This window comes from Cervus elaphus, chromosome 1, assembly GCF_910594005.1.
Source record: "Cervus elaphus chromosome 1, mCerEla1.1, whole genome shotgun sequence".
Classification (NCBI taxonomy): domain Eukaryota; kingdom Metazoa; phylum Chordata; class Mammalia; order Artiodactyla; family Cervidae; genus Cervus; species Cervus elaphus.
Genome location: NC_057815.1, coordinates 77,536,591 through 77,558,021, shown reverse-complemented (window position 1 = coordinate 77,558,021; position 21,431 = coordinate 77,536,591). Strand labels below are relative to the sequence as shown.

The window sequence follows — 21,431 nt, the reverse complement described above, 5'->3', positions numbered from 1 at the left end:
CCTACTCTAGTATTCTTGCCTGGAGAATCCCATGGACAGAGAAGCCTTGTGGGTTACAGGACATAGGGTCACACAGAGTTATACATGACTGAAGCGACTTAGCACACGCACACACCTCATCGATTACTATAAGGATGTAAAGCATCAATATGCAAATATCAAGTGTTTAGAAGACTGTCTGGCACATAAGCAGACACTTTCATATTATCTGTCTCCTCCCACAAACTGGGGGCTTCATTAGGGCTGGGTCAGTGTCTTACTGCTATATCCGCAGCCCCCAATTCAGAACTTAGCCCAAAGCTGAAACCAGTAATTGCCTCTTAAGCAAAAGAACTGAACAGAGCAGGTGCTCAGAGTTCCTTGAGGACCTGAGATGTGCTGGTCCCATGCTAGGTTTTCCATTTGTGGTCCCTCACCAATCCTCGAGGACCATGTGGTTGTCCCCATTTTCCAGGTAAGACATATGTGTCAACTGGTTTAACTTGCTCCAAGTCCTTCTCCCTAGCTTGCACATTTTTGAAAATACCTTTTGCTTTTATTTGACAGAAAGGGGTGACAGATACAAAGACAGATCTCAGTGTTGGCTGATGGTTGACTTGGGTACAAATGTCAGTGGCGTATCTGGGACAGAGAATATATTTTTAAACCTCCTTAACTTAGGGTTTACCATACTTACTTTTCCAACATTGTAATTCTGAGAAGCACTGGGGAACTTTTTTTTTTCCAAATGATTTTTATAAATCAATCAAGATATACTTTAAAAAAGTTCTAAGAATTTAATCAGGGAATGTCCGTTCATGGTAGAAAATTAGAAAACACAGATAAGCAAAAGGAAGGAAATTAAAATCCACTCTAATCTTATCACCAGAAATAACAAAATGTTAACACTGTGACCTCCGTGCATGTCCTTCCAGCTGTTTTCTATGCATATGAAATAGAATGAAGATTATGAATGCTGGCGTATTACCAACACCCTCCCAGTTGCTCACCCACCCCACCCATCACCCCACTCCAGTCAACTACCAAAGAATCCTGGCTTGGACCATCTCAGTTTCTCCCCTCTTCTTCCAAGGAGAGCCCACCACTTGCCACAAGATTCTCTGGCTTCGGTGACGGAGAATAGAAAGTACGGGAGGGCACTGAGGCAGAAGGGGAGAGGGCTGCAGGATTGTCTTAGTGGGATTTTGGGTAGAGATGCAAAAGCAGCTATGTAGCATTCAAATGGGAAAGGAATTAAGGATATTGAAAAAGTATTACTGGACATGATAGGATAGCCTTCAGGTACAGAAGCAGAAGTAGGGCTTTCCTGGTGACTCACGCGGTAGAGAATCTGCTTGCAATGCAGGAGACTCGAGTCCCTGGGTCAGGAAGATCCCCTGGAGAAGGGAATGGCTACCCACTCCAGTATTCTTGCCTGGAAAGTTTCATGGACAGTGGAGCCTGGCAGGCTCCAGTATATGGGGTTGCAAAGAGTCAGACACAACTAAGCGACTAACACTTTTCACTTTCTTTCATAGAAGAATTTAAAATTTACTTTTGTTGATATAATTCTTTTGACTTAGATACACTCTCAGACTAAGCCATCTGGGTCATGATTTTGCAAACAGTATAATGACACACATGTATTTTGTAAATGTATATAAATTAAATCTCCCATTTAATAAAAATCCTCCTATATATATGAATATAAATGGATTTATGTATATATAAAATAGAAGTATATATATTTTGAAATCTTTTTATACAACATTGCAAATAAATATCTCTGTCAATAAAAATATGGTACTTAAAGAGAGTAACTTTAAAAGATTTCACTGCATTTTGCTATATGGAGTTTTTTCAACCAATATGTAACTATCCACTATTTTATGTAGTTTCCCAACAAGAGTGAAATCTGTATATTGTGGTTAAAATTCTGAATATAACCATGCATTTAGCCTTATGTAAAATTCTTGGAAGTAGAATTACTGACTTAGAGAAAACATACAGTTCCATATTTAAGATTTTGGATACTTATGGTATATAAGTGAGATAGGCTGAGACCCAGGACTTTTTGCTGTAGTGTCTGCACCTGGACAAACATCTCCTCCAGCAACAAAACACAAAGAAACTAAATATAAGGGACTAAAAATAACTGCATACATGTGCTGTTGGGCCAAATGATGAACAATAAGATACAAAAAGGCAACAAACCAACTGCCACTTGTGAAGTGCCAGGCGCAAAAGCAGAGCAGGCACATGATCCCTTCACTCAGGCACCACCAAGGGGGTGGGCGGACCACCTAAGCTATGCCTCCTGCCCAACCCACCAGATCCGCCCTCCCCCTCACCCCACTAAAGGAACCAGCTCACCTCCCCGCCCCCACCCCCACCCCCACCTTGGGAGCAAGCAAGGGCACCTGTTTCTGATTTTCACTCCCTTGCTTAAGTTCCTCCTCTGGACTCATCAATTTCTATGATTAAAGCCCCAGGGCTTCTAGGTTGGTAACCTATGTATCCTCAGCAGCAAAGGCCACAGATATTTAGAAGAAATTAAGGCCATTTCTTTTCCACCCCTGGACACGCAGGCCCCTTGGATTGAGTTTTATGGTGCCCACTGGATACAGCAAGCATATGCAATCTTCCACTGTTAAAAGAACACACCCATACCACACATCTAGGAAGGCCCACACAGTGGCTATTTGCGTGACTTCAGCTTCTCTTTGAAACACCACAGGAACAAACTTGAAGGAAACTATAGCCCTGCTAGGAGCCCCAGTTATCTTCTTTCTGGAAAACATTCCATCATATTGCTTAGTATTGGAACACATTGTGTAGCTGTAAGACTTCATCAAAATTAAAAAAACAGTTTTGCTGTTTTTTAATCAGACAAGTAATGAAAAGACAAGCCACCAGCCAGGAGAAATACTAGCATTTGTATCCAGAATATATAAGTATTTCCTATAAATGAATAACAAAATGACAAACAACCTAATTTAAAAATTGGGCAAAAGGTTTAAATTGACACCTTAATAAAAGAAAGTACACAGATGTCTAATAAATGCATAGAAAGGTGCTCAATATCATGAGTAATTAGGGAAATTATATCATTTCACATTCACTGGAATGGCTAAAATTAAAAAGATTAATCACAACTGTTGGTGAGGTTGAGGAGTAGAATTAGAACTCACAGTGCTGGTAGGAGAGTAAACAGCACACATAGTTTGTAAACCTGTTTGTAGTTTTAAAAAGTTAAACATACACCTACACTAGGACCCAGAAATTCCAGTCCTACTATATTTATCCAAGATAAATAAAAACATATTGTCTTAGTCTGTTCAAGCTGCTAGGATAAAATCACACAGCTGGGTGGCTTATAAACAGTACAAATCGATTTCTCACAGTCCTGGAGGCTGGAAGTCCAAGGCGGGCAGTGTGGTTGGGTGAAGGTCCTCTTCTAGGAAGCACATTCCTAACTGTATCCTCACATAGAGGAAGGGGCAAGGTTGCTCTGGGGGAATCTCTTTTATAGGGGCCCTAATCCCATTCATGGATTCCATACTTAATCCTGATCACCGCCCCCAAGCTCCTAATACGAACACATTGGGGATTAACTCTCACAGTTTGAATTTTAGGGGAACACACACATTTAGACTACAGCACATATGTTCACAAAACATATATGTGAAAATGTTTACAGCAATTTTTCTCTAGTAGCTCCAAACTGGAAACAACTCGAATGTCCAACAATAGGATGATGGATATATAAATAGTGGTATGTTCATATAATGGAATAGTACTCAGTAACAACAAAAAGTAAACTACTGAATACCAGACCACCTGACCTGCCTCTTGAGAAACCTGTATGCAGGTCAGGAAGCAACAGTTAGAACTGGACATAGAACAACAGACTGGTTCCAAATAGGAAAAGGAGTACGTCAAGGCTGTATATTGTTACCCTGCTTATTTGACTTATATGCAGAGTACATCATGAGAAACCCTGGGCTGGAAGAAGCACAAGCTGGAATCAAGATTGCCGGGAGAAATATCAATAACCTCAGATATGCAGATGACACCACCCTTATGGCAGAAAGTGAAGAACTAAAAAGCCTCTTGATGAAAGTGAAAGAAGAGGTGAAAAAGTTGGCTTAAGGCTCAACATTCAGAAAACTAAGATCATGGCATCCGGTCCCATCACTTCATGGCAAATAGATGGGGAAACAGTGGAAACAGTGGCTGACTTTATTTTTTGGGGCTCCAAAATCACTGAAGATGGTGACTGCAGCCATGAAATTAAAAGGTGCTTACTCCTTGGAAGTAAAGTTTTGACCAACCTAGACAGCATGTTAAAAAGCAGAGACATTACTTTGCCAACAAAGGTCCGTCTAATCAAGGCTATGGTTTTTCCAGTGGTCATGTATGGATGTGAGAGTTGGACTATAAAGAAAGCTGAGTGCAAAAGAAATGATGATTTTGAATTGTGGTGCTGGAGAAGACTCTTGAGAGTCCCTTGGACTGCAAGGACATCCAACCAGTCCTTCCTAAAAGAGATCAGTCCTGGGTGTTCATTGGAAGGACAGATGTTGAAGCTGAAACTCCAATACTTGGGCCACCTGATGCGGAGAGCTGACTCATTTGAAAAGACCCAGATGCTGGGAAAGATTGAGGGCAGGAAGAGAAGGGGACAACAGAGGATGAGATGGATGGATGGCATCACCAACTCAATGGCCATGAGTTTGGGTAAACTCTGGGAGTTGGTGATGGACAGGGAGGCCTGGTATGCTGCGGTTCATGGGGTCACAAAGAGTCAGACATGACTGAACGACTGAACTGAACTGATATGAGCAAAAACATTGATAAATTTTAAGCAAGAGAAATCACAACACCAAAAAGTACATACTGAATAATTCCATTTACATGAAGTTCAAGAACAGGTAAAACTATAATAGTAGATATCAGAAAACTGGTTCTCATTTTGGGGGTGGTAAAGACTGGCTGAAAGGAGAAATGAGTCAACTTTCTGGAAGTGATGAAAGTGCTATTTATTTTGACTGAAGTAATGGTTAAAAAGGTAGTATGGAACCAGCTCCACCCTCTTGTCTTTCTCCCCCATGACTGGCTGCCCTCCATAGAGCACTGGAAATTCAATCATTGAGCAAGTCACATTTACCAAGTTATAACCACTGGCTACCCTGTGATCTTTGGCAAAGTGTGATCTTAGAGGTCATCTTCAAAAGTGTGACCTCTGTGTCTTCAGGGCAAAGGGGAAGGGTCTCAGGTACCCCTTACAAAGCCCTTGTCCAGCCCCATTGTGCTGCTGAAAGGCGCCCTTTGAGGAATCCAATCCTCTCTTTAGTGAGTACAATTCTGATCACCAATGTGTGAGTTTTTTTCCCCACACACCCAATTCTTGACACCAGCTGGGTATCCTACAGTTCAACTCAGTTCAGACACTACCCAGAGAAAGCATCAGATTCCACAGGTTAAGAGCTCAGTCCCACCAGACTGCCCTCCATCCCCACCACCCCGCCACCTCAGATGCCAGTCCCAAGGCCAGGTGCTTGTGTTTCTGACCATTGAGATAGACAGAGATCAGAGGTTCCAGCAACCTCCTCTTTAGGTTCAATTAACTTCCTGGAGTAGCTCAGAAAGCTCAGAGAAACATTTTACTTACTAGATTGCTGGCCCATCACTAAAAGACATAAATCAGGAACAACCAGATGGAAGAGATGCATAAGGCAATAGGGGGGAAGGGCAGGGAGTTTCCATACTGTCTGAGGGTGCCAGTCTCCCAGAATCGCCACCTGTTCACCAAGCTAGAAGTTCTCTGAACCCACTTCTTTTAGGTTTTTATGGAGGCTCCTTTGCTTAGGCATGACTGATTAAATCACTGGCCATTGGCCATGGAACTCAATCTCCAGTTCATCTCCCCTCCCTGGCAGTGGGCATGAGGTTGGAAATCACATATTGGGCTTCACAGGCAACCAGTCACCATCCTTAGGTGCTTTCCAGGTCACCTCTTTAATATGAAGAACATTTAATGCTCCCATCACTCAGGAAATCCCAAGGGGTTTTGGAGCTAGCTCTGACCAGCAGCAGGGACTAAGACCAAATAACATCTTTCTTTCTTTCTTTTTATTTTAGCTGTGCCAAGTTTCAGCTGTGGTATGTGGAATCTAGTTCCCTGACCAGGGATGGAACTCCAGGTTCCCTGCATTGGGAGCATGGACTCTTAATCACACTGGACCACCAGGGAAGTCCCCAGATGATATATTTCTTATTATAAATCATAGTATCACAGTGTGTGAGAAAATTCACAGCAGGCTTAAAGTATCTAAAGTGTTAGAATGGAAAAGAAACAGAAAAAAGAGTATTCTTCTCTCCTTCATGGAATATTAGAAACAGCTAATATTCACTGTGCATCTTCTATGTGTTTTATGAGCATAATGCATTTCATCCTCATGTGCGTGCGTACTAAGTTGCTTCAGTTGTGTCCAACTCTTTGCGTCCCATGAACTGTAGCTGCCAGTCTCCTCTATCCATGGGGATGCTCCAGGCAAGAATACTGGAGTGGGCTACCATGCCCTCCTCTAGGGGATCTTCCTGATCCAAGGATTGAACCCACATCTCTTATGTCTCCTGCATTGGCAGGTGGGTTCTTTACCACTAGTGCCACTTGGGAAGCCCCTTAACCCCTCACAACAGCTCTATAAGGCAGGTATGCCCATTTTCCAGTTCGAGAAACTACAGCAGGTAATGAAGTAATTAGCCTAGCTTCACACTGCCAGTGTTCAAGCTGGACCATGAGCCAAGCCTAGCTCCAGAGGCCGTGAGCATAACCATTACACAGTACTGCCTGTGAACGCTGAGAAAAATACGTGAGCCAGAATCACGCGTTAGTGACAAATACCTACTAAAAAGGGACCAACCTGAAAGTAAACACACAAGAATGGCTTTCTGACATGGGAAGCTGTTTTGCTTTTGCGCTTAAGGTGAGTCTCTACTTGCTTTTTCTTATCTTCTTAGATTAGTTGACCCTGTAGGCAACACGGCTTAATCTGGAGAGCCAACACTATTCTGTAACAAAACGGGCTCTTCCCACTGCCAACTCAGATCTGCTTTTCCCCCTCCTGCCTCTTGAAAAAGCCAGAGAGATTCACAAAATCCCTCTTGGTCATTCTATCTGCCTCCAAGATACAAACTTCAACAGTAGTCAGGCCTCCCCAAGCCCATGGGAAAAAGTTGTAGTCATGGGCCCATTGCCTTGCCGATCTTTCCCTTTATGGGTGGTCAACCAAAGGTGTGTTTGTCACACAGCAGAGACTGGAGGGACAAGTGACATGGAGGATTCTCCTGGTTTTACTCCTTAAAAGGCCCAACAGTCAATATTGCTCAAGGAGCAAGTACTGGGGTGGCCTCAGCATCCATCCACTCCTCTCCCTGGGTCTCAGGCAGGGTCTCTGGGGTGGGGGTGGGGAACTAAGCCTGTCCCAGCTCTGCTGGTGACATCTGCGTGGGTTAAATCAATCAGTGGACCCCCTCTTCCCCCCACCCCAGTGATACAGGGGTAGAGTGGGCATTGGACCTACTGTGGCTCAGTTAGAGTAAAAAACCCATAAACTTTCAATTCATGGCTGGGAAAGAGAGATTCTCTCTTGGGTTGGCCAATACAGTATGTAGACAGGAGGCTCGAGGCTGCTGCAGCCATTTCCAGTGGAGAGAACCAACCTGTGTTTGAAGCCAACATATGACGGGGCAGCACTGTATAACGCAGAGAAAAGGAACAGAAGCACCAGTCAGACCAGGCCTGGATTTACTCCACCCAGTACATGCCCTTCATGAGTACAGTCTGATTTGGGTTGGGCTTTCTGTTATTTTAGCCAAAGCATCCTATAACCACCACTTAGACTGAACTTCAAACAGTAACTTGTATTTGTCTACAGTGTTGATAAGCCAGTCAAATCAACTGTTTATACGGCTATGAGCTAAATCTACCCCATATTTTCAAGTCTCAGCTCCAGAGTCACTTCTGGTTGACACTTGTTTGTTCATTTGCTCAACAAATAGAGACACTGCATCTGATAGGCACTGGTTCTGACTCTGAGTGCTGAGGCTTCCAGGATGAATAAAACATGATTTCTGTCCTTGAGGAGGGCGGGGGTGGGGGAGTAATACAAGTAAACGCACCTGGGAGGAACAGGAGTAAGGAATCTGATGGAGTGAGTCCCAGGTACTAAGTCAGACCCCAGATGTGCGGTCGAGGAAAAGATTCTCAAGGAGTTCTGAAAGCACTGCCTGTATAGGCAGGGTTTTTTTTTTTTTAAGACTTTTTTTGTTTTTCTTGATGTGTACCATTTTTATGGAGAAGGCAATGGCACCCCACTCCAGTGCTCTTGCCTGGAAAATCCCATGGACGGAAAAGCCTGGTGGGCTGCAGTCCATGGGGTTGCTAAGAGTCGGACACAACTGAGCAACTTCACTTTCACTGGAGTGAAATGGCAATCCACTCCAGTGTTCCTGCCTGGAGAATCCCAGGGATCGGGGAGCCTGGTGGGTTGCAGTCCATGGGGTCGCACAGAGTGGGACATGACTGAAGTGACTTAGCAGCAGCAGCAGGACCATTTTTAAAGTCTTTTTTGAACTTGTTACAATATTGCTTCTGTCTTAGGTTTATGTGAGATCCTAGCTCCCTGAGGAGGGATGGAACCCACACCCCCTGCATTAGAAGCCGAGGTCTTAACCACTAGACAGCCAGGGAAGTCCCAAGAAAAGGCAGTTCTTAACTGGGAACAAGCTTGCCTCAGGGGGACACTTGGCAGTGTCTGGAGGCATTCTGGGCTGTCACAAGTGAGAAGGGCTATTGGCAGCTGGTGGGTAGAGGCCAGAGATGCTGCTGACCATCTTACAATGCACAGGACAGCCCTCCCTCCATACAAAGAATTATCCAGCCCCCAGATCAACAGTGCCAAGGTTGAGCAACTTAAGCCAGAGGGAATGGATGTTCTGAGCAGAGAAAGAAGCACATGCAAAGATGTGGAGATGTGAAACCATAGGGCAAGTCTGGGGAGGGCGGGGAAGGCTGGAGCCAACAGATAGCTTAAGGAGCGGTGAGCATTAGCCAGAAGGGCATGGTGGGGCCAGCCGGAGCATCCGAGCCCTGAGCCGGAAGCTTAGGGTTTGCGTCTTTTTTATTTTTTTAATTGGAGGCTAATTACTTTACCATATTGTGGTGGGTTTTGCCATACATTGACATGAATCAGCCATGGGTGCACATGTGTTCCCCATCCTGAACCCCCCTCCCACCTTCCTCCCTCCCCATAGGGTTTGAGTCTTGTTCCCAAGCCCTGAGGAGCTGTGCTGTGCTGCGCTTAGTCGCTCAGTCATGTCCAACTCATTGCAACCCCATGGGCTGTAGCCCACCAGACTCCTCTGTCCATGGGGATTCTCCAGGCAAGAAAACTGAAGTGGGCTTCCATGCCTTCCTCCAAGGGATCTTCACAACTCAGGGGTCGAACCCAGGGCTCCTGCATTGCCGGCAAATTTTTTTACCATCTGAGCCACCAAGGAAGCCCAAGAATGCTGGAGTGGGGAGCCTATCCCTTCTCTAGGGGATCTTCTGAACCCAGGAATCAAACCGGAGTCTCCTGCATTGCAGGTGGATTCTATACCAGCTGAGCTACCAGGGAAGCCCCCCTGAGGAGCTACTGAAGGATTTTAAACAGGGGCATGTGTTTTAGAAGGATTCCTCTGGCAGCTGTGAGTAGGACAGACAGGAACAAACCTTCAGGAAGACTTCCTGTTCCCATCCAAGTTCACTACCCCAGTTCAGTTCAGTCGCTCAGTCATGTCCGACTCTTTGCGACCCCATGAACTGCAGCACACCAGGCCTCCCTGTCTATCACCAACTCCCGGAGTCCACCCAAACCCATGTCCATCGAGTGGGTGATGCCATCCAACCATCTCATCCTCTGTCATCCCCTTCTCCTCCTGCCCTCAATCTTGCCCAGCATCAGGGTCTTTTCAAATGAGTCAGCTCTTCGCATCAGGTGGCCAAAGTATAGGAGTTTCAGCTTCAACATCACTACCCCAACATGTTGCATATATCTCTACGTGTCCCCTCCACAAGCCTCCAAAAGCACCTTGGGGCAAGCACTGGTTAATCCAACTTTCTCTTCTCCATAAAGCCTCACACAGGTAGAGCAGTGGAATCACAAGTGAGGCTCAGACGCTAATACCAGCAGAGAAGGTAAAAATCATGTAGTTAAACCTTTGAAAATTCATCGTCATCCACATAATATACATGCATGGCCTGTGTGTACAATCTTATAGAAATAAGAAATAGGTCACCTATAATGCACAACATGAATAGAATATAGGCAAAAGTTAACTTTTTTTTGCAATATTTATATGTTTTTCCCTTTGTCTTTCAGAGATTATATTGTGGAACTGGCAGATGTTAAACGCACATATGATGCAATGGATCCAGTGCACTTGAGAAATGTTTGCTGGAAGAAATGAAGGGGTAGCAAGTCCCGAGGTGGGGTTCTCATTTGTCCTCTGGCTTCCGGATCCTACAGGGATTCAAGGGCTCCCCGTGGGCCAAGGACCAGAGTTCAGAGGAACCAGCATGGGGGGGATGGTGCTGTGCTGCTCCAGACTCAAGCGTTTCTTCCCGAGCTGATGGGCAGGTCTCCAGCCCTTGGCTGTCACCTGGGTATTACCCTTGCTCTCCCCCAGCATTAGAGGGAACAGGCAGTGCCGGCTCTCTCACTAGGAACTGTCCTTGGCTAAAGTGAAATGCCTCACCCAAGGACACACAAGGACTGATCAGTACTAGAGGCCAAGAACCCAGATGCTTCTTGAAAACTTGACACAACTCTTTAGGGTTGCGTGAGTTACAGCGCTCCCTGTGGGGAGGTCTTGTAGTTCCTATACCACATCCCGACCTTTAACTCTGTCCAATCCTGCTTCCTTCCCTTCCCTCAAGGTATCCACACCAAGAGTGTGGGGGCACTGACTTGCACTAAGCTGCTGCCAATGCAGGAGATGTAAGAGACGCAGGTTCGATCTCTGGTTTGGGAAGATCCTCTGGAGGAGGACACGGCAGCCCACTCCAGTATTCTTGTCTAGAGAATCCCATAGAAAGAGAAGCCTCGCAAGCTACAGTCCATAGGGTCACAAAGAGTCAGACGTGACTTAGCACACATGCATACACTGGTCAAGAGGCTAAGAGGTCTCAGAGCCCAGGAGAGGCAGGATGGGTAAGTGGTACCAAGAGCAGAAGCAGGCAGCATCCAGAGCACAGGAGACCAGAGAGAACCGGCGGGCAGATGTCACCTGAGTGCTCACTAAGCAAGGAAAGTTGCCCCTTGCCCATTGGGAACCCACCTGCGTGGGAAGGAAGTCCAGCAGGGGAGGCCTGGCTCTGAGCAGCGTCACTAGGCTGTTAGGAAAAACGCCGCGGGAGGAAAAAAGCCGCCTCTAAGGACCGGTGGTAAAGGCCTTTTATTAAGCGTCGCTCTCGGGCAGAACTCCCGGGGGCTGGTGAGTGAGGAGACAAAGGGAGTCTGCAAAGTATGAGGGGTGGGGAGGGGTTTTATAGTCCGGGCAGGCATCCAGGCCAGGTCTTTTCATATAAGGAAGAAAGCGCGGGCTACAGTGGTGGTCACTGTCCGAGGGCTTTATGTTGGTACCTGATTGGACAAGGCTGCAGGGGGCCAGCCCCTGGAAGTTTAGCCAGCCTCCGGAATTTGCCTTGCAGCACTTTCCCGGGGGCATGCCCCGACCTTTCATAGGCCATCCTGAAACCTGACCTGCCGACCCCCAAACCTGCAAACAAGAAACCACCTCCTGTTCCCCACATGCCAACAGGCCTCCATCTCCGTAGGTTAACAAGTCTCTTTGTGGGCAGCCACCAGCCTGGAGAGGTCTAGATGACACTGGAAGGCTCCCTTCACCACCAAACACCTCCCTCTGCCTCAGCCTCAACCAGGGAGCCTGATTTCCCATCATCAGATATTTCCCTGGGATTAAAGGGCTCTGTTAAAACACAATGTCCTATTCATTAACATGAGATAACATATCAAGCCAGGGTTATTAACAGCTTAAACTAGTCTGCAGAGGCAAGAGAAAGAAATGCAAGGCTGAGATGGGAGACCTATGTAAGCCAGTTCTAGGTGGGATGCTTAGGAGGTGATTGGGGTGGGGGCAGGGCCGACACGGAGCACGTGGTTCAGAGGGCAACAGCAGGGGGCTTCTGGTAAACGGCAAAATCCCCCAATCCAACCATTCGCTCCCCAACGAAACCAGAAGTTGGTTATACCCTTCACCGGGCACATGGTGTGGTACCAGGGCATCCTTGTGCTTTGCCTTGGTCTCTGACTCTCATGCCACAGTTCTAAGAGCAGGAGAGCCTCCCATTAACAACAGGATTTACAGGTTTACTGAGAAGGCTCCAGACTCCCTGTAAGCTATCTCGGGCAATCAGGGGCCTTCTAGATCACATTTCATCCCCTGCAAATGGAAGCCATCGAAACAACTGTGTCAGGTCCTTAGTTGCAGCATGCAGGATCTTTTCATTGCAGTGCATGGATTCTCTAGCTGTGGCAGCGGCTTAGTTGCTCTGCAACACATGGGATCTTAGTTCCCTGATCAGGGATTGAACCCATGTCCCCTGCATTGCAAGGCGGATTCTTAACCACTGAACCACAAGGGAAATCCCTGAAATAGTTACTTTTGTTTTGAAATATTAGGCTGAAGTTATCTTTTCTACCCACTTATACACTGGGAGGAATTCATTTCAATTCATGTCCAAGTTAGTCTAAAGATACAGTCTGGCCTCATTAGGGCTGATCAGTTTTGGACATCTTTTTAAAATCCTGCCTTCTTCTAAAAGGGATGCCTCCTCCTAGAAAATTACTACTCAAGTGAGTCCCAGTAACTGCCAGGAGTGTACAGCACGTCTTAGCTGTTAGGGTGGCAAAGTGGTTGAGAATCATTGCTGCAAAACACAGGGGTTCCCAACCCCCTTGTAGCTAAGTCTCTTCTTCATGCTCTTACTCCTCCTGCTCCGTGGAAAAAGTTCTGCAACAATCCTGGCGGCCACCAGTCCCAGGGCTGAGGTTTGGCCGTGATGAGTGTGTTCGTTGGCTTGCTCATTTATTCCTTTATTTTTACATGCAGGCATTTCCTTTGGGACTCTAACGCAGGCAACCTTTGAAAAATTCACACTTAAATCAATCTCCTAGCGCTTTTGTTTCTACCACGTTAAGGAGTGGGTCCTGGCGTTCCCTCATCTAGCAGAAAAGACTTGGAAATGTTGGCCTGGCTTTAAGATGCCCAGGCCCAGTAGGACACCTGACATGCTTCCAACTGAATGACCTGTTCACTGCTGAGCTACTGGGTTCTTTTCCAGGAGCGCTTTGGCACTTTTGGAAAATCAAGATTCAGAAAATGAATGCATGCATTGTTTAAAACCATGACTCTTCTTTCTCTACTTTATCTGCAGGTCCACCTTCTGCTTGTGTGAGTTCACCATGCAAGAGTTCTTGTGGGACCTGCCATCTTAGAGAGATCAGAAATACAGGGCATATGTTATGTACAGACAGATATACAGTATGGTGGGGGCGCATGGAAGCTGTATTAAGGGGTAGTTAAGGGGACAGGATCTGGAGATGGGTAAACATATCATGTAACTGCCCGGAGCCTCAGTTTCCCATCTGTACAATGGGCATAATGAGAATAACCACTTGTCTGGTGACAGCAAATACAATTGCATTATACACGTAAAAAGACTAGAATAGGGCCTGGTCTAGTGTGGGCAGTCAGGAAATGAGAGCAGATATCTCTCATGTAATTAAAAGGTTCAGGAAGAAATAAAGGAAGCAATTTCATTCTTAGCATCAACAGTCTAAATTCTTCAAATTGTTTCCCAGATGATCATCATCTCTTAAGGAAACTTGTATTTGCATATGTTTTTGTGATCACACACACTTTTCAAAGAAACATATATTTTTTAAAAATCTACTGAAATGAAGTGGGCTTCCCTTAAAGTAATCTGTAATTGGAATATTTACACATGAATGTGAGAGGTAAGCAACCTCATTTTAAAAAAATCCTCTCTCTCCTACTGTTCTAATGCAACATTCCGAAAGTATCCAGTGAATACTCCAAGTCCTGGCACAGTGGTGAAAAACACCTGCAGTGTTCTCTTTTCAAAACTAACTGTGTTCTGGCCTATTTCCTCAAACTGTGAAAACGTCTATGTCTAGAACCTCATAAGAAATCTATTAATACAAGTCTTGAAAAAAACTAAGAATGCTATCACATATCAGCAGAATATTCCTGAGCAGAAGATAAAGTTTCCCAAACTACAAGCATCCAGGAAGAATACTCACTGTTGGCAGGGAGAGATTAAACGGAAATTTCAAATGCCCTACTTTTAACTACAGGCTGATTATCAAATTGATGACCAAGCTTGGCATAAGAAATATTTGTATGAAGAGAAAATTTAACATTGAATACTTTAATCTGGAGGAGAAAAAAAAGAGATTTGGCTAAAGCATTTGGAATTTTACAAAATTAAACCACCTCTTAGCTATGAAAAATGAAAAAGAAATAAAAGATAAGGGTATCACCACCAACACAGACATCAAGTTTAAATGTCAGGAAGGTAATTAGAAATTCAAATTAGGTATAGCATCCCTGTTTTAATTGGACCATTAAAAATCCCACTTTAAGCTTTGTGGCAAAGAATGACCAATTCCGAGGGGAAAAAACCTTCTTGCCTTCAAATTAGCACCGTATGTTTAAGAAAGCAAGTGTAATTTTCAAATTACAACCTCACAATTAAAACAAAAGTTTATCTGGATATATTTGAATCATAACTCTTGTTACAGAAAATTTTGTATTTGTAATTAGAGAAACATTTAGAAGAAAAGGAAAGAAACATTTTCATAAAACCTAAGAGCATATTCAAGACCATTTGAATCTTGGGACACAATAAAGCACTATTGAACATCTTAGCACAGCATCTTTCACTCGAACTCATGAGAGCAACTACACATGACGGGATGTAAACAGTTTGATAGGAGGCACCAAACTGTTAAGTCATCACCTGGGGAATTTGATGGGATTAGAAACATTTTTGCAGCCTGGAGCACCCCTGCACATAAGCATGTGCTTCATCATGTGAAATCACCAAATCGCTCTGTGGGAAATCTCATTGTTTCCATGGCATATTGAGGAGTTACGAAATCAGGAACAAATCCAACTTCTCAACAGTGCTCTGGATTAAAAGACGCCTATGTTTAAATGAATTCTAACCCACGGCCATGGTTCCTACAGAGATTCTAAGAACAAAGGGGAAAAAATTAAGGACATTTAGCATCGCTGTTCAGTATAAGGTCAAAAAAGTGCTATTCATAAAATAGTTGAATTTAGACCTTGAGATTCTTTGAGCAATAATTTGTTACTCTGATACATTCCAGTTAGTCTTACTTTGCAAAAGAGGAAATAAGGAATAATAAAATAGAAAACATTTCAGTGTATTTTTAAATTCCACTGATACACAATAAACTAAAACATGACAGAATGCTCTATCCCCTTTGCATTCAGAAAAACGCAAAGCTTGCATTCACCTCTGCCCACCAGACACTTACATCGTATCCACTGTTACGGATCCCACGCCGGGGTCGCTCCCGAGTTACCAGAAGGTCCATCTCTGTTTCCCCTGGACTCGGGCTGTTCAGAGATTGCCGGCTCCGGTAGACAGAGTTCTTCATCTGTTGCCTGAAGAAAATTCAACAACTGTTATGATGCAGCAAATACCCTGACAGATGGAATTCTCCACTGATCCAAACTACAGGCAACCAATGAAGGCTTTGGATTTGCCTCGCGAATCTCAGAATTGATGGTATTTGTTCCCTGGCCATCAGGAACTGTAGAAAGAGTGGAATAAAGACTCCCCCCATCCCCAACCAGATGCTGTAACCATTTGACTGAATTGTAAGTGCCCTTTGGTATGGAAACTGAGTAACTCTAATCAATTGCATCACTGCAACCTCATCTAAAATTCTGCTGACGGCAAGACCAGAACTCTCCCTTGACCCTCCAGGACAGTGAACGCTGCAAGAACAAACTTGCTTTTGTTGGCTTTGTTGACTTAGCAGCCTCCTACTTCTTTTTTTTTTTTTTTTTTTTTTTAGCCTCCTACTTCTTTTCACCTTTCTAATTTCACATGCAGGATTCCATGATGTGTCAACAAACACTGTGGATAATAAGCTTCTTAAACACCGCTGATGATAGATTTTCTTTTCTACCTTCATCACAATGGATTCCCTTCTGGGCTAAGGAGCCATAAACCGCAAGGCAATCGGGGGCCCATGCATCCACCCATCCATTACTGAGTGGCTAAAATGTACCAGGTAGGGTGGAAGAGGATGAGGATCCACAATGAGACAGATACAGCCCTGTTTTGCTGAGCTTACATTCTAAAGAGGCAGATAGACAGTGCGCCTGGTAATTCCCAAAGTAATAAGGGTGACAGATAGTGACTAGGATGTGGGGTGACTTTAGATAGGATGGTCAGGGAAGGCCTCTCGAGAGAGGTGACATTTCGTGAACACAGCCAGCCACATATCAACCTGGACACAGACCATTTCAGGCCTAGGAAGTTCACTTCAATTAATTTCAAAGTTAGTTTACAGTTATGGTCTAGCCTCGTTAGGACTGATCAGTTTTGGACATCTTTTTAAAATCATGCCTTCTTCTAAAAGGGGTGCTTCCTCCTAGAAAATTACTACTCAAGTGAGCCCCAGTAACTGCCAGGAGCGTGCAGCCCCTTATAGCTGTTAGGACGGCAAAGTGGTTGAGAATTATGGCTGCAAAACACAGGGAGGGAGATGGGAGGGAAGTTCAAGAGAGAGGGGACATATGTACACCTATGGCTAATGCATGCTGATATTTGGCAAAAAACAACAAAATTCTGTAAAGCAATTATCCTTCAATTAAAAAATAAATTAATTAAAAAAACACACACACACACAGGGATTCCCAAACCCCTTGTAGCTAAGTGTCTCTTCCGCATGCCCTTACTCCTCCTGCTCAGTGGAAAAGTTCTGGAACAATCCAGGCTTCCATCAGTGCCAGTGCCATCATTTGCCCATGATGAGTGTCTTTGTTGGCTTGTTTATTTATTCCTTTATTTTTACATGCAGGCATTTTCTAGTGCCCTGACCAGGGACTGAGGTTCACATGTTCAGAGGCTCCACCCAGCTCACCCTAGGAAATGCATACTTTTGTCATCACTGTTTTGTTTCTACTTGTCCTTAGAGGAATCTTTTTTAGGAGGGGGAAAGAACCAGTAACAGTGAGGGCCGTGGCTGTGCTTTTCCTTTTGCAGAGGAGGCAACTCAGGAGTGATGACTTTTTTGCAGGGTTTTATTCTGCAAAATTTGCAGGGTTTATCCCACATGATTTTGCAGGGTTTATCCCATATGATCTTGCAGGGTTTATCCCACAAAAGTAGGATAAAGTCACTGGCTACTTCCCTCTCATCCAACAGTAAGTTTTTCTCTGTAAATTATTTGCATTTCAGAGCATCTACCTTCAGAGAACTCCCCTATTTAGTGTCTTGGTTCTAAGATTCTATCCATTCGTGGGTTCAAGGTACAGAGGTTGTGTTATTGTTAGTGACCATGGAAGAAACCTGGGAGGTAAAGATACCTTTTCATGACCCCATACCCAGTTAGTCAGAGCATGACATTCACACACTGCTAGTCTAGAACAGACATCAGAACCCCAAGGGCAAGACCCCACCCTTGCAATTAATCTAGGGAATAAAACATACACTATTAGACTGACTCCCTCACCAAGAGGAGCTTACACCTGTTTAGAAAGCCTCTGTGGTCTTTGCTCATCTGGCACCAGGACAACCCTCTTTAGGTAAGGGCACTGGGATGGCCAGCTTTTCTCCAGGGATAGGCATGTAACACAGGCCAGATAATCACAGCATCACAACCCCATGGCCATAAGAACTAGTCAGAGAGTGGGCACATGAGTTGATCAAGTGCGACTAAGTTTCAAGGGTTTTGCTACAGCAACCAGGAAAGAGGCATTCTCTTGGCATTGAGGTTTCTAAGAAGACAGGATATAAGCCTGGAGTTGCTGGCAGCCAGTTTGCCACTATGAGGTAACAGCCTGCCTGAAAAGGAGCCAGCAAAAGTGAAGAAACAAGATAAACGTGGAAATCATTGTATGACCTCTTGGATCTAGCCATGCTTGAAGCCTTGGCCTGTTCAGTGGTAAAATTTCCCCTTTATTGAGCCAATTTGTGTTGGTTTTCCATTATTTGCAACCAAAAGAATCCTGACTAATATAGGAGCTTACCACCTAACGTTATAAACTGTGCCCTGTAGCTATATGCAAATAGAGGCGTCCTCTAGGAAAGGAGCACAGTCTTGTGAAACAGAATCTCTTCTGAGTGACTCATACTTTAAGGAAGACCCCAAAGAATTCTTTCCCTTGACCCAATTACAAATCATTCTTTGAAAAAGCCGACTCCATAACTGTCCTGAGATTGCCAATTAACCCATTTAGAAAAGATTTACTAATAATGGTGGTGGAGGAGTAAATACTAGGATTAGCAATTGACATTTAAGTAGGTTATTTTGGAAGTATTAGAAATACAATAGTGAGACTGTATAAGCCCTTTTGAGAACCTTGAATGTGGGTGCGCCCTTAGACACTGGCATACCCTCCAGTATCCTTTTCCATCAAAGACAATGTTCCATTATATACAGCTTAAAGGCTGCTGTTTAACACGAATCTCAATTAATCAGGCTACCAATGTGTGCCTGCAACTACTTTGAAATAAATTGGGCTTTTGGGTAGAGAAATTACTTATTTTAATCAAATAGAGTTCCATTAGGTATATCATGTCCTATTGGTATTTTCCTATGTTCTTTACAAGTTAACAAATTTTAAAACTTGCAAAATTGAGGTGTAAGTTTTTTAACCTCTGAAAATATTGCTGGGAGGAGGAGGATGGATTTCATTTGGATTTTTTAGGAGGTTTGGATCAACCACTATAGTTTAAGAAAGTAGTTCCTGAGCATTGTGTTCTGTGGAGCCCTAGGGTTCCACAAAGATGGACTAGAAGGAGGAGGAGGAAGAGGAGGGGAAGGGGAAGAGGAGGGAGAGGAGGTCCTGCTTCTACCAGAGTAACTGTCTTTACAGGTTATTGCCTTAGGTTGGGTTCCCCCAGAAGTAAGCTCTGTGATGATCTAGGTAGAAGTGGTTTATTTGGGAGAGGGTTCCAGGAAGCACAAGTTGAGAAGTGGGAAAATGAGAGAGGGAAGGGAAGTAAGCCAATAAAGAATATGGTCTAGAGCAGATCAATGTCTTGGGCATCTGGGGCTCAAACTTACTGGAGAGTGTGGGAGATTATTATTATTTTTTTTTTTTTAATTTTTTTATTAGTTGGAGGCTAATTACTTCACAACATTTCAGTGGGTTTTGTCATACATTGATATGAATCAGCCATAGATTTACACTTATTCCCCATCCCGATCCCCCCTCCCACCTCCCTCTCCACCCGATTCCTCTGGGTCTTCCCAGTGTACCAGGCCCGAGCACTTGTCTCATGCATCCCACCTGGGCTGGTGATCTGTTTCACCATAGATAGTATACATGCTGTTCTTTTGAAACATCCCACCCTCACCTTCTCCCACAGAGTTCAAAAGTCTGTTCTGTATTTCTGTGTCTCTTTTTCTGTTTTGCATATAGGGTTATCGTTACCATCTTTCTAAATTCCATATATATGTGTTAGTATGCTGTAATGTTCTTTATCTTTCTGGCTTACTTCACTCTGTATAAGGGGCTCCAGTTTCATCCATCTCATTAGGACTGGTTCAAATGAATTCTTTTTGACGGCTGAGTAATATTCCATGGTGTATATGTACCACAGCTTCCTTATCCATTCATCTGCTGATGGGCATCTAGGTTGCTTGGGAGATTATTATTTTAAAATGTAGATTTCATTGTTATTCAGGTATGGTAAACCCAACAGATCGAGGGATGACTGCCATCGAAGAGATGGCTTGTATACTCACTGATCCCAAGAGAAAGGGGCATATCACACTATGGAGGGCCACACGGGAAGCACCAGGGTCAGTCACAAGGCAGGGGGAGTGCAGGGAGAATGCGGGTAAGAGCCTTTATTGTGGCTTTCATGGGAAAGAACTGGAAAGGGGTGATGTGGGCAGGGAGATCAGGGGCCCAGACTGCCAGAGCCCCTGTGTGTAGGAGGCAGCTGGGGTCTGAGTTCTAGCTTGCTCGGTTTGCGCGTGATGGGTGCACTTGCAGAGGAAAATTACTGTCCCTAGGAACTGGCAACCCAGCCCCGGGAGGGGCAGTTTCTCCAGGGGCCAGACCCCAGATGTCAAATCATCAAATACAGAAACCAGAAAATGTGGTTATTACAACAGTGTAGAGTTCTCTTGCCAGGGGTATTTATCCATCATTTCCCATCTGTCACGGACTGCAGCTGCTCCAGAGCATATTAACTACCTGACACTTCTGCTTGGGGACCTTGTATCAGAGTCACAGATGTTCGCAGCAAGAAGGACGCTGCTGGCTTATAGGAAGGCTTGAGGGGACATGGAGGGGGCCTCTGATAGCACCTGCCTCAGTTATATTATGTACCTTGTATCTCTGAAGACATGAAGAGTTTATAACATAAAGATGGGGGTGTGCTCTGACTTAAAAAAAGCTGTGAAAACTCTTTGAAAGGATATCAGGATGAGTCAACATTTGGACTCTAAATTTTCATTTGATTTATTTAGCTCTCAGGGTAAGCTTCTGGTTATTGACGCTATCTCTGACCTAGAGAATGGGTTCCTTACTCGTGCCTTGCCGGGGCTGGTCACTGAGAGCAGAACCTCTAGAGAGTTGAACTGTGAATGGTAACTAACAGGTATGTCTCACCTGTGATAACAGGTAACATACAACGGGCAGCAGTGGACAGTGCCTGGAGTCAACAGCAGAGTGTGACAAGAATAGGGCCCGAGGGACTTCCCCGGTGGTCCAGCGGCTATGACTCCGTGCTCCCAATGCAGGGGCCCTGGGTTCTATTCCTGGTGTGGGAACTAGAACCCACATGTGCAACTAAGCGTTTGCATGTGGCAACTAAAGATCCCTCATGCGGCAACTAAGACCCAGTGTAACCAAATAAATATCTTTTAAAAAGAAGAATAGTGTCCAAGAGCTTACTAAGTCTCTTTCTCGACATTAATCTTTCTCTTCTCGTCCCCATCTCTTGCTGATCTCATCTCCCTTTCTACCCCCACCCCACCTGATTTGTGGTTATCTCTAATTTTCCCTTAACTGATCACATTTTTTAAATTAAATCCTTTCTTCAACATGTACTAAGAATTGCCTGTATACTCCCAGCA

At 44.5% G+C, this 21,431-nt stretch overlaps 1 protein-coding gene across 2 annotated transcripts in view; it reads right to left on the bottom strand.

Annotated features, from left to right (window-relative positions):
- The window catches only part of KIAA1549L (KIAA1549 like), a 300,774-nt gene that overhangs the window by 31,362 nt on the left and 247,981 nt on the right, over positions 1–21,431 (bottom strand). For both annotated transcript variants that reach the window (XM_043908885.1, XM_043908889.1), the window contains exon 16: positions 15,639–15,768. In XM_043908885.1, the coding sequence (XP_043764820.1) occupies positions 15,639–15,768 (130 nt within the window). The remainder of the gene's footprint in view (positions 1–15,638; positions 15,769–21,431) is intronic.